Source organism: Lepidochelys kempii, chromosome 1, assembly GCF_965140285.1.
Source record: "Lepidochelys kempii isolate rLepKem1 chromosome 1, rLepKem1.hap1, whole genome shotgun sequence".
NCBI lineage: Eukaryota > Metazoa > Chordata > Testudines > Cheloniidae > Lepidochelys > Lepidochelys kempii.
In genome coordinates this window covers 218,616,817-218,630,726 of record NC_136380.1, presented here as the reverse complement: position 1 = coordinate 218,630,726, position 13,910 = coordinate 218,616,817, and the positions used below count along the sequence as shown (strand labels likewise).

The following is a 13,910-nucleotide window of genomic DNA, read 5'->3' as shown; positions in this document are numbered from 1 at the left end:
GTGAGAATGAAACAGCAGCAGCTCTGAAGTTTGGGTTTGGTTCATACAGCGTTATCCTGAAAGCTGCAACACCCATTAGAAACCACAGTTGCAAGGACTGCAGGGACAGGATGAGAGACTCCCCATTTACAGCACTTATCTCCACAGGGACTGACACATTAGCACCCTGGAAGTGGTGACTTTACAAGGGATGTTATTAACTTTAGCAGCACTGAGTGGGTTAATCGTGAATAGTAACTCTCTCTTTCTCTTCAACACTTTCAAGGCCAGATCCACTGGGCCCTGCCCTTACCAACCCAGGTCCTCCAGAAATGTTGGGTGCTGGCATAGTCTACCTTTGTGACATCATAAACAGAGTTCTGCTGAAAATTACCTCTTTTCCACTTCAGAACATTTTTACCTTTTTTTTTTTTTTTTTTTTTTTCTTCAAAATTCTTTTGTGCATAGGGGTGAGTTTGAACCATTGAATACAGTAACCTCCCACTCCATAATTACAGCACAAGTCCCACATCTGAACCAAACCCTCCAATCAGATCTCTCTGTCAGCTGCCTCTAGACAGGGGTGGGCTCTCTCTCTCTCTGAGGGCTTCACGTCCTGGATGGGGTTTCTTTCCTCAAAAACGTGTTGCAGCAGTTTCACAAATTCTATGCACGCTGGTGGAACACTGAATGTCATTCCAATTCTTCCTATGTGCCTTTTTCTCTACATGCATGACAGCACAGTTCTCCATGTTGCTATTATTGGGTTCATTTTGTCTCCAGAATCTGTAAGAAACATGTGTGAGATACATATTGGTATGAGTTTTAGGAGTTGAACAACTTGTAACAGGTGAGGATGAAAGAAGGGGGCAAATTAAACCCTTTAGTTAACCAGAAAGATTCTCCTACCAGGCTCAATACTGTTTCCTTAAAAGGGATTTATAGATCCTGCTCATGTTCCCCCAACAAATCTGCTCTTTACTGGACAAGATGCACTTGTAGCTACAGTACGACCAGAGCTCCTTTGCCCTCCCCACAACTCTCACCCCCTTGCTTGTCCATTACACTGTATATTAACCTGTGGGACTGAGGAGAAGACAGTAACTGGTCTCCATGGAGATACTCACGCTGCTGTCTCATTATATGGAGTCTGATCCACCCAGTGCCACTGGCCTTCCTGTGCCTGATCTGTCAGACCGATATAGTAACTCTTGTCTGGGATGGATGTAACCGTTCTTTTTGTCAAATTGAAAATGAAATCCTGAATAAAAATTACAAATTAATTGTCCACATTCAGTCATTGAGCTGACAGTAGTAGGCAGGAGTCCCTGTAGTGCATGTGTGTGGGCGTGCGAGAGAAAGAAGGTGATGGCTGGGAAATCCCAGGATTGAGTGAACAGGGAAACTGAATTCCCAGCTCACCTTCAATAGACCCCAAATAGTAGGGTGGATGGGGTCTTCTAAAGATCTGAATGCTCAGCTCCCCAAAGAGTCTAATCCCCAGAGAGTTACCTGCTCAGTTCCTGTGTTGATCACCACCAAGTGGGAGCCCATCCCTGTGCAGTTTGTCTCACTGTCACCCCAGTTCATGATGTCTTTAGAGAAGTAGTAGCAGCTGGACTGAAAGTGCTCCCAGTCCATGGGGCAGCATGTCCAGACTCGCCCTGTGAGGGAAGAGAAAGTCAAGGAGAAGAACTTGTAATAATGAGAGATGGAAAATCCCTACTAATCTGCATCTCTGTCATTCTCTCGAGACAATGCAGGATTGTTCCCTACAGTTTATTTCATCGGGCTTGGACTTCTCCAGTTCTGAGACTTTGTCCAGACTAGGCTAGAAGATGTTTTGTTAGAACATCTTAGCTCAGACAGTCAATAAACCTAGTGTAGACTAACACGGGTTAGCTGACGTCTAGAAAAAGGCAAAATGACTCAGTTAATGTTCAACCCCTTTCCGTGGGGAGACTTGTCAATAATCTAATAGGCCCTTAGAGGCAGGGAATGTTTCCTTATCCCCATCCTAAAATGAGCTTCTTTTACTCCCCTTTATCCCTCCCTCCTTGTGACCACTCTCAGCTAACCCCTCCCTTTCCTTGTTGTTCACACCCTGCCTGGACTTGTAGAATGTTGCTATTTCTCCTCTTAGCCCTCACTAAGTCAATCTGTACAGACTTCATTTTGTTCTCTTCCTCTCCCCCATACATCAGTTCCTCTGGTCCCCCGTTGATCCAGAGCTGGGTATGAATCAGGCCCCTAACCCAGAACAATGATGGTGGGGTTAATCCCTCTCTCTCTTTCAGTGTCACTGACCTTTCTCCTCAGCTCTCCCCAGGACACAACGCCACTCTGCAGAACTCTGGGGCAGGGCCTTGTGCTTTTCACAGCCTCCAGTTCCCTTGAGTAGAGTGACTGGAAAACAAGAGAGGAAAAAAAGAGAATGGATCCAACTATACCCATCTTCTCCCCTGCCTGGGTGCAACCTGATTTCTTCATCTCCTGGCCATGGACTGTCCCAGTGTGGCTGCCCCTTTGTAAGCTTCCATTATTGTTATAAATGCCAACAACCACCTCCCCTGGGACAATAGGGCAGCTCACCTCTCTTCATCTTTCTGCTGGCGGTGCAGACCAGTTATACTGATTGACCAGAATAAGCCAACCGATCTTGGTCAGTATGGCAAGAAGAGCATCTGACCCACAGGGGAAAGATCAGGGTGAATGTGGCTAGGGAACAGGTTATTAATACTGGTACCCCTCATTCAAGCAGTAGCAGATATCAGGGCCTAGTAGGTTGGTTTCCCAGTGGAGGATAAATCAGTGGAGTCTGGGTATTTTCTTGCTGTAACTTATTTATTGTCACTACTCCTGGAACTGAGGTGGTCAGAAACGGCATTCAGGCAGATGCCTCTTTCAGAACTCTGAGGCCACGCACCAATGCCCATTTGCTAGGAAGCAACCCTGCCCTTAGAATTGACTATAGTTAGAGAGATTAAAGCAGGGAGAAAACTCTTGCTTTTCCCAACAGCTCCCTGTGAAAGAACTGCCGAGGCTGGTGACATCACCGGGGGGTGTGGAGCTTCTTTGGAGTTGGTCAAAGTGATGTTGGAGAGTGGATCAAGAGAGAGAGATCTGGGAATGGCTGTCAAGGGAACCAGGAGTCAGAGGGTGTGTGTGTGTGTAGGGGGAAGGGGTCAGACAGAAGGTCTGGCTAGACTTTCCTGGAGAGCTGGGATAACTCAAGAAGGATTCAACCTGAGGAGGGAACCTGAAGAGGTTGAAGGGAGCTCAGTTTGGTGTGTCCCTGGTCCCAGAAGCTCCCCTCATAGGTAGATTGTGGTGGGCTCTGGAGGAGAGAGATTCCTCAGAGAGAGTGAGGGACTCCTTAAGCCATCCCTGCCAGTAACCCAACAACAGGGGTTGGTGCTGAGAGGTGGCACCAGACACGGACAAGTCACAGCACAATCTGCCTGTATATTTGTAAATAATTAAGAAGCTCAACACAGACAAGGTAAGATGTAAAAAGAAAAGGAGGACTTGTGGCACCTTAGAGACTAACCAATTTATTTTGAGCATAAGCTTGTGTGCATCCGATGAAGTGAGCTGTAGCTCACGAAAGCTTATGCTCAAATAAATTGGTTAGTCTCTAAGGTGCCACAAGTCCTCCTTTTCTTTTTACGAATACAGACTAACACGGCTGCTACTCTGAAACCTGTCAAGGTAAGACGTGTGGTTTCTGTGTATAAAACTATTTCTTTAATGCTTCCAGTTCCATGTTAGATTATATTTGTTTTTGTTCTTGATAAATAAGATACTTTATTTTTGCTAACTTTAAGACTAAGCCTGATATAGGCTACTAATTTATTTAAACACCTGACTTCCACTTCTTGAAGTGATGCTAGTTGGAAAGAGCACATAGAGGGTGAAGCAGTTTTAGATCTAATTGAGTGATCTAATGGAGAAGCAGCAGTCTAGGGGTTACAGCAGAAATTTCTCATGGTTTAGTTATAGCCCAAATGTTAATGTTGGAGTTAATTGAGCTGTCTCAGTGAGCAGAAAGATACGTTCCATTTAAAACAAAAGTTGAGGCTTAAAAATAGACTAGTTGGATCTCTCCATAGATATGACCATATCCTCTGATGTGCTGCACACTCTCAATTCCTACTGAAGTCAGTGACCTGATGGTGCACAGCACCCTGCAGGACTGGTAATGAGGATGATGTCCTCACTGAGGACAAGTCCCCTAGACATGTTTAAAGATATTTGGATCATAAGTGTAAGCAGAGTCAGGATGAGCTCCACCCTGACATCTGGTGGTGAGGTGTGGCAAGTTGTGGAAAAGAACTTCAGGGGCTGATCTCATTTGCATAGGCACACCCACCCCACCTAGAATGAGGCCATAGATGGCCAAATGGTCACTTTGGCTGCTGTGGGATTCCCAGTGTCTCTGTTATTGGGGCAGGAAGAATAAATTATTACCCTGATTATGGGAATCAAGGACAGTGGAACTGTACTTGTCCTTTTGTTATGATGGAGGGACTCGCCATCAACTAAGTAGCACTCGTTAGGTAAGGGACATGGGTTCCAAAACTCTGAATTGAGAGAGGCTGGGGGCAGATATTAATACTTGGTGGTATGGGCTCCCTGGTGAGGGCCTTACATGCTAATTGCACTTCCTCCTCTCTCCACTGTGGAATATCAGAGCTAATTTTGATTCCATTAGGAGTCTAGTTACAGACTGCTGAGCTGAATTCACTTTGGGCTAATGGTGCACAAGCACTGAGGCTCCCCTACTACAAGCTGAAATCACAAAAGAGCTAAACTTACTAAGAGCTGAAATCACTGAGTGTTGTGTTAAGTAGTGGGGGAGCCTGAAGATATAGGGTGGAGCAATTTGCAGAACGGTGAGCCGAGCGGTTGGTGGAGCAGAGCAGTTTGTTGGATGCCTAGAGCAGCTCATGGGGCGGCTGGCAGAGTGGAGCCCCATGGAGAGGTGGAGCCATCAGCTTTGGACCATGTAAGGTGCCCCTTAAACCCCCCCCCCCCCATCTCCACCCAGGTTGGGAGGTAAAACTCTGCAGATAAATTTTCAAACTCTGGGGCTGCCGTGACCAGGGACAGAGACTTTTGGGTCATTGGACTTTTGGGACTTTGGGTGATTTGGGGTTGCTGGACTCAAGAACCAAAGGGAAAGGGGCATGCCCCAATTTGCTTGGGGTGGGTTTTTTGCTCATGGGTTGTGTTATGAATCCTGTTGGTGGTGTTTCCCCAACATAATGCCACATTGTTTCTCTCTGTTATTAAAAGGCTTTTTGCTACACTCAGACTATGTGCTTGCGAGAGGGGAAGTATTGCCTCTTGGAGGTGCCCATCGGGGGTGGTATATATTTGTCCCAGGTCACTGGGTGGGGGCTCGAGCCGGTTTGCATTGTGTTATTGGAATGGAACCCCTAGATATTGAACCCGGCCCTTGTTGCTGCCAACTCTGACAGGCAGAAGGGTTACATAAGTAAAAAACATTATAAGAGATTAGAAATTACTTCTAGGAACTGGTGCCCCAGATACAAAAGGCTCTGTATCTCATTCCCGCTGACCCATCCAGTCTCCCTGAACTGGAGCCAAATTGGAACCAGTGTCCTGGAGCTGAAAGGCTCCATCCCCCAATCCATTTGGGTCACCTGGACCCCACAAGCTGGAGCTGGATTAGAGCTGATGCCCTAGAAGGGAAGGCAAAGGCTCAGAACCCCATTCCCTGATCCCTCAACTCATCCAGTCTCCATGACATAGAGTTGGATTAGAACTGGTGCCCTGATACGGCTCTAGATATTTTCCCCTGATCCTTCTGAGCATCTCACACCCTACCATTGCTAGTTAACATCCCTGATCCTCTGGACATTTACCTCCCGCTGCCAGATCCTTCCCTCATATCCCAGACATACTTTTCTCAAGAGACCATTTTGCTTGCTGCCCATTTCTAATCTTGTCCATCCACTGATCCTTCCCCCTTTGCCAGTCAAAAAAGGATTGTTCCCAACAATATATTCTTCAGGGCTTTCTCTGGGCTCAGATGTTTGGGCTCCCACCCTGTCCTCAAGGAGACTTTTCCACAGTCTAACAAACACCTCTGCTGGGAATTGTTTCCTGATTGTCCAGTAGGATATTTCCCTCTTTGCTTAATTTTATCCCCTTTATTTCCAGTTCTCTTCCCTCAGGCATCCTCCTCAAACAATTCCTCTCCCTGTTGGATAATCAGCCAGTATATACTTACCAATGAGGGCAATGAGGAGAGAGACACACAGCAACAGCAACAATGCTGAGATCAACCACAGGAATCGCCAGGTGGGCTTCTGGGGTGCACTCTGCGGCATGCTCTTCTCTGCGGGAGCTAAAGGCAAAGAAACCCCTATCCCCCAAACCAGTCAGTTCTGCTGACAGTAACCCTGTCTGCTAGGTGTTAGCAGCTGAATGAAAAACTTCATGCAGAGACCAAATATCAACCTATATTCAAGAGTTAAAATGTTCTTCGAGATGGGACCAAATTAGAACTCTGGGTGATGACCCCCTCTGATGAAGCTCAAATTCCAAGCCAAACTCCCCTACTCCAGCCCCTATGGTGAGCATATATTCCAATCACAGGTGTTCGGGACTGAGGTTAAGTGTTTGAGGGGCATGGTGGATAGAAAGCTGGCTAGATCGTCGAGCTCAATGGGTAGTGATCAATGGCTTGATGTCTAGTTGGCAGTCAGTATCAAGCAGAGTCAACCCAGAGTCAGTCAGTATCAACCGGAGTCAGTCAGTCAGTATCAACCCAGGGGTCAGTCCTGGGGCTGGTTTTGTTCAACATCTTCATTAATGATCTGGATGATGGGATGGATTGCACCCTCAGCAAGTTCACGGGTGACACTAAGCTGGGGGGAGAGGTAGATACGCTGGAGGGTAGGGATAGGGCCCAGAGTGACCTAATCAAATTGAAGGATTGGATTGGGCTAAAAGAAATCTGATGAGGTTCAAAAAGGACAAGTGCAGAGTCCTGCACTTAGGAAGGAAGAATCCCATGCACCGCTACAGGCTGGGGACCGACTGGCTAAGTGGCAGTTCTGCAAAAAAAGGACCTGGGGATTACAGTGGATGAGAAGCTGGATATGAGTCAGCAGTGTGTCCTTGTTGCCAAGAAAGCTAATGGCATATTGGGCTGCATTAGTAGGAGCATTGCCAGCAGATCAAGGGAAGTGATTATTCCCCTCCATTTAGCACTGGTGAGGCCACATCTCAGGTATTGCATCCAGTTTTGGGCCCCCCACTACGGAAAGGATGTGGACAAATTGGAGAGAGTCCAGCGGAGGGCAACGGAAATGATCAGGGGGCTGGGGCACTTGACTTATGAGAAGAGGCTGGGGGAACTGGTCTTATTTAGTCTGCAGAAGAGAAGAGTGATGGGGGATTAGATAGCAGCCTTCAACAACCTGAATGGGGGTTCCAAAGAGGATAGAGCTAGGCTGATCTCAGTGGTGGCAGATGACAGAACAAGGAGCAATGGTCTCAAGTTGCAGTGGGGGAGGTCTAGGTTGGATATTAGGAAAAACTATTTCACTAGGAGGGTGGTGAAGCACTGGAATGGGTTACCTAGGGAGGTGGTGGAATCTCCATCCTTAGAGGTTTTTAAGGCCTGGCTTGACAAAGTCCTGGCTGGGATGATTTAGTTGGGCTTAGTCCTTCTTGGAGCAGGGGGTTGGACTAGATGACCTCCTGAGGTTTCTTTCAACCCTAATCTTCCATGATTCTGTGGGGTTAAGTGTTTGAGGGAGCTCTTCATGTCTCACCAGAGTATGCCCACAGCTGACAAACTTCATGTAGCTCTTTGAAATCGAAGTGAAAAGTGCTACATAAAAGCTAGGTATTATTATGATCTCCTATGATCTAAGTGAAGCTTTTTCAAGGGCATTCCCAGAGCCTTTTGCACTCCCCAGAGAATGTTTTATTGTTCTAACTTCTATTTCCTCCACATGCATTTGGACCCACTGGTTGGGGTGGGATAGGTGATGCACCAGCAGGTGAAATAAGGAGAGTGGGGAGGAGTGTGAGAAAGAAGTGCAATGGAGACACATGAGAGGCTAGTCATGCTAACTTGTGTAGTCAGCTGCCCCTTCCACCACTACTCATGCCAGAACAGGATTTAGGGACACTAGGCAGCCCAGGGTTGTTAGCCAGTTTTGGAGCTTGAGAATCAGGGAGAACCACAGGATGGTCTATCTGTGTCCAGCTTCCTCACTAAAGATACAATACAGCTGAGTCCTGTCTCTTCACTACTGTCAGGGGCACCACAGGTATCAGGGAGGTGACAGAGGAGGGAGGGGAATGGGTCACACACAGAGGGTAGGGGAGGGGAACACTCACTGAGGGACTGGCTGCTCCAGTCCCAGTAAGGAGCACTGGAGTAACACAGGGCATGGAGAATAAGGGAGGGGATTAGAGAAAGCAACATCCATTGCAGGAGAAGAGTAAAGTAGCTGGAGTGCTAATACCTGGTGAAGGTCCCTTGAGAGGCTGTAATAGTTTAAGTTTAGGTCTAGAGAGACTCAATTTTTTTTCTTTGTTCAGTTTGTAATTCTCAAGTCACCCAGTAGCAGCAACAGGCAGGGTAACAGAGTCAGAAGCAAGGCTCTTGATAGAGCACTCTGCTGGGAAACTGTATATATCATTCCTAAAATACACAGTGAGTACACCAATAGTTACTGGGGCTGGTTGAAAATTGTCCATTGAAACTTTTTTTTAAAAATGGAAAATTGGGTTTTTGACAAAACAAAAATTTTCACGGGTAGTGTCTGATTTCATTTTCTGAGGAAAAAACACCATTTTCTCCTCAGCTCCCACTAGCTGTTACACTGTGCTCATTAACTGGGGGCATTCGGTTGTGTCTATGCATGATCTTTGCAGGGGAGATCAGGAGGCCTCCTCCTCCGGGAGATTTTTAAATCCCTGACTTTGCTCCCTTCTGCCCCGTTCCAGTGCAGTTTTATGAGCCCCTTGGATAAGTCACCTCTGGCAGGATCTACCTACCTGCATATCTGTCACTGTGGAGGTATCTGAGTGGTTGCTTGGCAATAGCCAAAGAGAAAGTAAAACTTCTCCATCAGAGGCAGGGAAAATACCCCAATCTTCTCTTCCCTCTGGTGCTGACATTTTAACATGCAGCTCCTGAGAGCCCCCCTCCCCAGCACATCGTCCTATTTAGGAGTTTCCAAGCTTCTCAAGGAGGATGTTGGGGGTTCTCTTCCACTGCACCATGGATAACTGGGCAGCATGAAACTCACCCTCATCAGTCTTTGATGGTCCCCTGGAGCAGTTGCCATTGCGGTGTGGCTGCTGGTTAGTTATTTGCTGCCCCCTTCTTCCCATCTTCCTGTGGCTCTGCCAGTTGTATATCTAGTACCAGCCCCACTCATGGGAGGCCCTCCCCACACCAATTGATATACTCCAGGACACTCTGCAGAGAATCCTGGGAATGTGGCTAGAAGACAGGCAGCCTATGTTCAGCTTTGTTGTCACTGACCATGGGGTCAACATGACCAAAGTAATTATCCACGAGCACTAGAGCAGCAGCCAGCATTTTATTCACACCCCTTGTCTTTTAATCACTCACCCAAGTCATCTAGAGAGGCCCTGACTCTGTGAGAGACAACACTGCAATAGCATGCAGCATCGGTGGATATTTCCTGCTCTCTGAAAGCAATGTACTAGCTATGGCCAGTCCAGGGCCCCTCGGGCACCCCCCACAGTACTGGCAGCAGAGTTTGAGCATGCCCTGGAACCTCCCAGTGTTCACCTGCAAAAGCAGACTCATCAAATGCCTTTGGAACAGGACTTGGGGGAATATTAAACTAGCAGCAGCTCATCTTGACAGGAGTACGAGTGAGGGCAGGAGGAACATCTGAGTGCAGTATCTCCAAGACTCAGTTACAACACAGTGTCACTGAGTCAGTCACCCTAACTGTGCATGCATGTCTGGCTTCTGTGACTCATTTCTTGAAGCAGGCAGGGAAGGACCTCAGGCAGGTCTCTGTCAAAGCAGCTGAGGTTGGCAAATCTGAGGGAAGAGCTGCAAAGTCAGCTTGCAAATGTCCTTGACAGCACTCAGTACGTCTATATAACCCTACCGCATCATGGGGTTGTGTACAGGGTCTTGCAACTTGGGATGGAGACCCACAGGGCAGAGGAATTTCTATATCCAAATAAATATGGACCAGCCTGCATTTCCTCCCTATACAGTACCCCCTTCTATTCCTGCTGATCCTCACAGGCTTGTCATCTCACTGCTCCCTATATGTCCTTATCATAGAATCATAGAATATCAGGGTTGGAAGGGAACTCAGGAGGTCATCTAGTCCAACCCCCTGCTCAAAGCAGGACGGATCCCCAATTAAATCATCCCAGCCAGGGCTTTGTCAAGCCTGACCTTAAAAACTTCTAGGGAAGGAGATTCCACCACCTCCCTAGGTAACGCATTCCAGTGTTTCACCACCCTCCTAGTGAAAAAGTTTTCCTAATATCCAACCTAAATCTCCCCCACTGCAATTTCAGACCATTGCTCCTTGTTCTGTCATCTGCCACCACTGAGATCAGCCTAGCTCTATCCTCTTTGCTCAACCCCCATTCAGGTAGTCGAAGGCTGCTATCAAATCCTCCCTCATTCTTCTCTTCTGAAGGCTAAACATCCCCAGTTCCCTCAGCCTCTCCTCATAAGTCATGTGTTCTAGTCCCCTAATCATTTTCTTCCACATTCAGCTTTGTGCTTTATCCCATGCAGCTCCTGACTTATGGATTATTTTCAGTCCGCATTAGGTTCCTCTGTCTTCCTCAAGAAACCCCTCCTAACTTCTACTCCTTTATGATCGCTCTACGTGTTGCTGCTTCTGAAATATTCTTCCTTACATTGCTGTTTGTCTTGTCTTCACCTGTATAGTGTTCAGAGCAACGGCCAGGCCAGTTAGGCTGTAAGGTCATTGGGAAAGGGAACATATGTTATGTTTGTAAAGTGCCTAGTAAATTTGCATCATTATATACAACATTTGTTAATAGCAATAACAATTTTCAATCTTTTTGATCTTTAAATGTTAGTTACTTTTCAGCAGAGATAGGCATGAGGCACAAAACTGGATCCAGTTTCAGATCTCAGATACTTAAAGTCTCCAGGGATTTGGTTCAAGCCCATCTCTTCTACTCAGCCTTTGTTTCCTTCTTTTCTTAGTTCTATTCTTCTCTAGAGCTGGGCAAAAAAATTTTGGATGACTAGTATATTCATCAAAAAATGCAGTTTCAGTCTAACAAAAGCTATTGATTAATTTAATATATATTTTTCAGGGAGCTAGATTCAGAAGGGGACTTAGGTACCATTCACAAAACAGCCAACAGAGGAGGTGCCCCCTTATAACCTTTGGATCAGTGGTTAGGGCACTCACCCTGGGATATGGAAGACCCATATCTGACTTGCTGTTTTAGAACAGGGAGTTGAACCCCAGCCTCTCCCTCTCCTAACCATCCAGCTAGTCAGGGATAGGTGTCTCACTTATACCTGTTGAAACTGTTTCAGTTTGTATAAAGAACTAACTAGTACTTACAACAGGGACTTGAACTTTGGTCTTCCTTTAGCCAGGGGAGTGCCCTCACAACAGGGCTATCATGTATTCTAGGGGTAGAGTTCTTTCAGTGTCTCCTGCTGAAACTTTTCCTCTTTGTGTAAAATAACCAGTCGTTAGACCAGACTGAGAAAATGACTCTACAGCTTGGTGGTTAGGTAATCATGAGGGGGTGTAAGCAAGGTTCAAATGCCTGTTGTAGAGCAGGAAATTGAATCTGGGTCTCCCACCTCTCAGGTGAGTGCCCTAACAACTTGGCTAAAGGAGGGAGCACCATCAGCTCCACCTATTTTATGCACCTAGCCCTTTAAACAATGCCCCAAACCAAAACATTTAGCTCAACCTGAAAGGGACTTCTGTCGACTTTTACAATTTGCTGAAAATTTCAAAAAAGTTTGGATTCAGTTTGACCCAAACTGTTTTTTTCCAGATCTGCCAGTGAACCCCTCCCTCCCCCCCCGCCAGTTATTCACCAAATTCAATTCTGCACCCAATCTGGGCAGATTATGTGCCCTTGCATTCAATGCTGGCTCTCATGATGGGTACAGAGGACAAGCAGCCATCATGAAATCTCTGCTCTGGGTTCCCCTCCCTGCCTGCCCTTGAGATACTGCAGGTGTTGTCCATACTCTGGAAAAGACCTGACAACAGTATGTTTAGTTGCTGTTGCTGCCCCTCTTCTAGGCAAAATAACATTCCCTGGGCTCCTGAATCTTTTAGCTACCAACATCTTGGGGGGTACAGACTTCAGTACTATAGCTCCTCCTTGTTGGCTCTCATAATTCTATTGCTGGTATGACCCCATCCATTATCCTTCACATTTTAACCTTGCTCTGAGCTGTTCCAGCCACACAGATCTCCTCTAGAGATCCCCCTCTCTGTATCTCAGCCCTTTGTCTCTATGTGGATAGTCAAGTGGGGTTCTGAAATACCCTAACCTCTAATGCCCTCAGTGTATCTCTTCTGGAGATTTCACTCCCTGTATCTCTTTCAGATCCATAACTTTTTTCTTGATCCCCTGTACCCTAGAAATTTCCCTTCATCACTGTCCAGGTATTGGCAAAATTTGCATCTATACCAACATTATCTCAGGGTCAGGTGGCAGCTAGTGACCTACAGGGTAAAGGCTCTAATAAGTAACTTCCTGATTCCCCTGAGCCAGACTGTGCCCCTAACCTAGGGCTAGATGGGAAACAGTGCCGCAAAAGTGAAAATCTCCATAGCCCATTCCCCTAAATAGTCTGTAGTTTACCTTTGGTCTTTGCAGGTCGTGGTGGCGCATTCTTGAACTTTACCTCAATGTAAGTAACCTCTGATGCCATTTGGAGATTGTTGCTGATCCCTTTTCTTTATATATTTATATTTTTATTACATTTAGAATTGATCTTTTAATTCCCAAGAGCCACAGGCCAGTCATGCAGTCCTTCCCATCTGGAGTGTCTGCCACCCCTTCTCCCACCTGTCAGAAGAGGAGAGACAGGGAGAGGAAAGCCCCTAAGATGAGCTGGGAGGTGCTGGAGATGGAGATATATCCCAGACAGCTCTTGGAACTCTTCATGCAGAAAATCAGCCTAGGCTTTTCTCCTCATGGGTTTATGTAAATGAAAAACAGGAACCTAGTGGCTGAGAGGGTAACTCGGGGATTTCTCATGACTGGAACCCAGTTTGTTCTGTTCCACGCCCTTCTATAGCTTTGTCACAAGGCGGGAATCTTTTGTCTCTCTGGGTCCCCACCCCTCCTTCTAAATGGAAAAGCACCAGGTTTAAGATGGATTCCAGTGTCAAGTGACATGGTCACATGTCCTGGGAGACCCCAAGCCTTCATTCTTGCTGGTCTGACTCACAGGAAGGCTTGCAAGTAAACAGAGCCATTTACAACCAATTGTCCTAGTTGATGGGAGCCATCAAGGTTCCAAACCACCATTAATGGCCCACACTTTGCATAACTACAATAGGACCTCAGAGTTATATTTCATATTTCTAGTTTCAGATACAAGAATGATACATTTATACAAATAGGATGAACACACTCAGTAGATTATAAGCTTTGTAATGATATCTTACAAGAGACCTTTTGCATGAAGCATATTCCAGGTACATTATATTCACACTCATTAGCATAAAATGATATGGAGTGCAACATCACACTGAGGTTTTAAGGAAAACAATAATTATCATGAGCCTCATGACAAAATCATGAGAGTTGGCAAGAAACTGGTCATCAAATACCCAAAGAGAACCTGCTTCAATACTGAAATAAACCCCCTCCATCCGCACACCCCTGATTGTCACCTACCACCCCACACT

At 46.3% G+C, this 13,910-nt stretch overlaps 1 protein-coding gene across 1 annotated transcript; it reads right to left on the bottom strand.

Annotated features, from left to right (window-relative positions):
- Positions 1–467: 467 nt before the first annotated feature.
- On the bottom strand, positions 468–13,176 carry LOC140905908 (C-type lectin domain family 4 member E). The gene is made up of 6 exons (XM_073329411.2): positions 12,856–13,176; positions 6,239–6,373; positions 2,287–2,385; positions 1,492–1,643; positions 1,107–1,240; positions 468–765 (listed from the first exon to the last, which is right to left on the bottom strand). Exons 1-6 carry the CDS (start codon positions 12,923–12,925, stop codon positions 615–617), a joined length of 741 nt encoding a protein of 246 aa, XP_073185512.2. The 5' UTR covers positions 12,926–13,176; the 3' UTR covers positions 468–614.
- Positions 13,177–13,910: the final 734 nt, after the last annotated feature.

Excerpts from the sequence above, each read along its gene's own strand:
- LOC140905908 (XM_073329411.2), bottom strand. The coding sequence starts at position 12,925 with ATGGCATCAGAGGTTACTTACATTGAGGTAAAGTTCAAGAATGCGCCA. Across the intron at positions 6,374-12,855 it reads ACGACCTGCAAAGACCAAAG|GGGTTTCTTTGCCTTTAGCT; the intron begins GTAAACTACAGA and ends TTTGGGGGATAG. Across the intron at positions 1,241-1,491 it reads TCAACACAGGAACTGAGCAG|GATTTCATTTTCAATTTGAC; the intron begins GTAACTCTCTGG and ends ATTTTTATTCAG.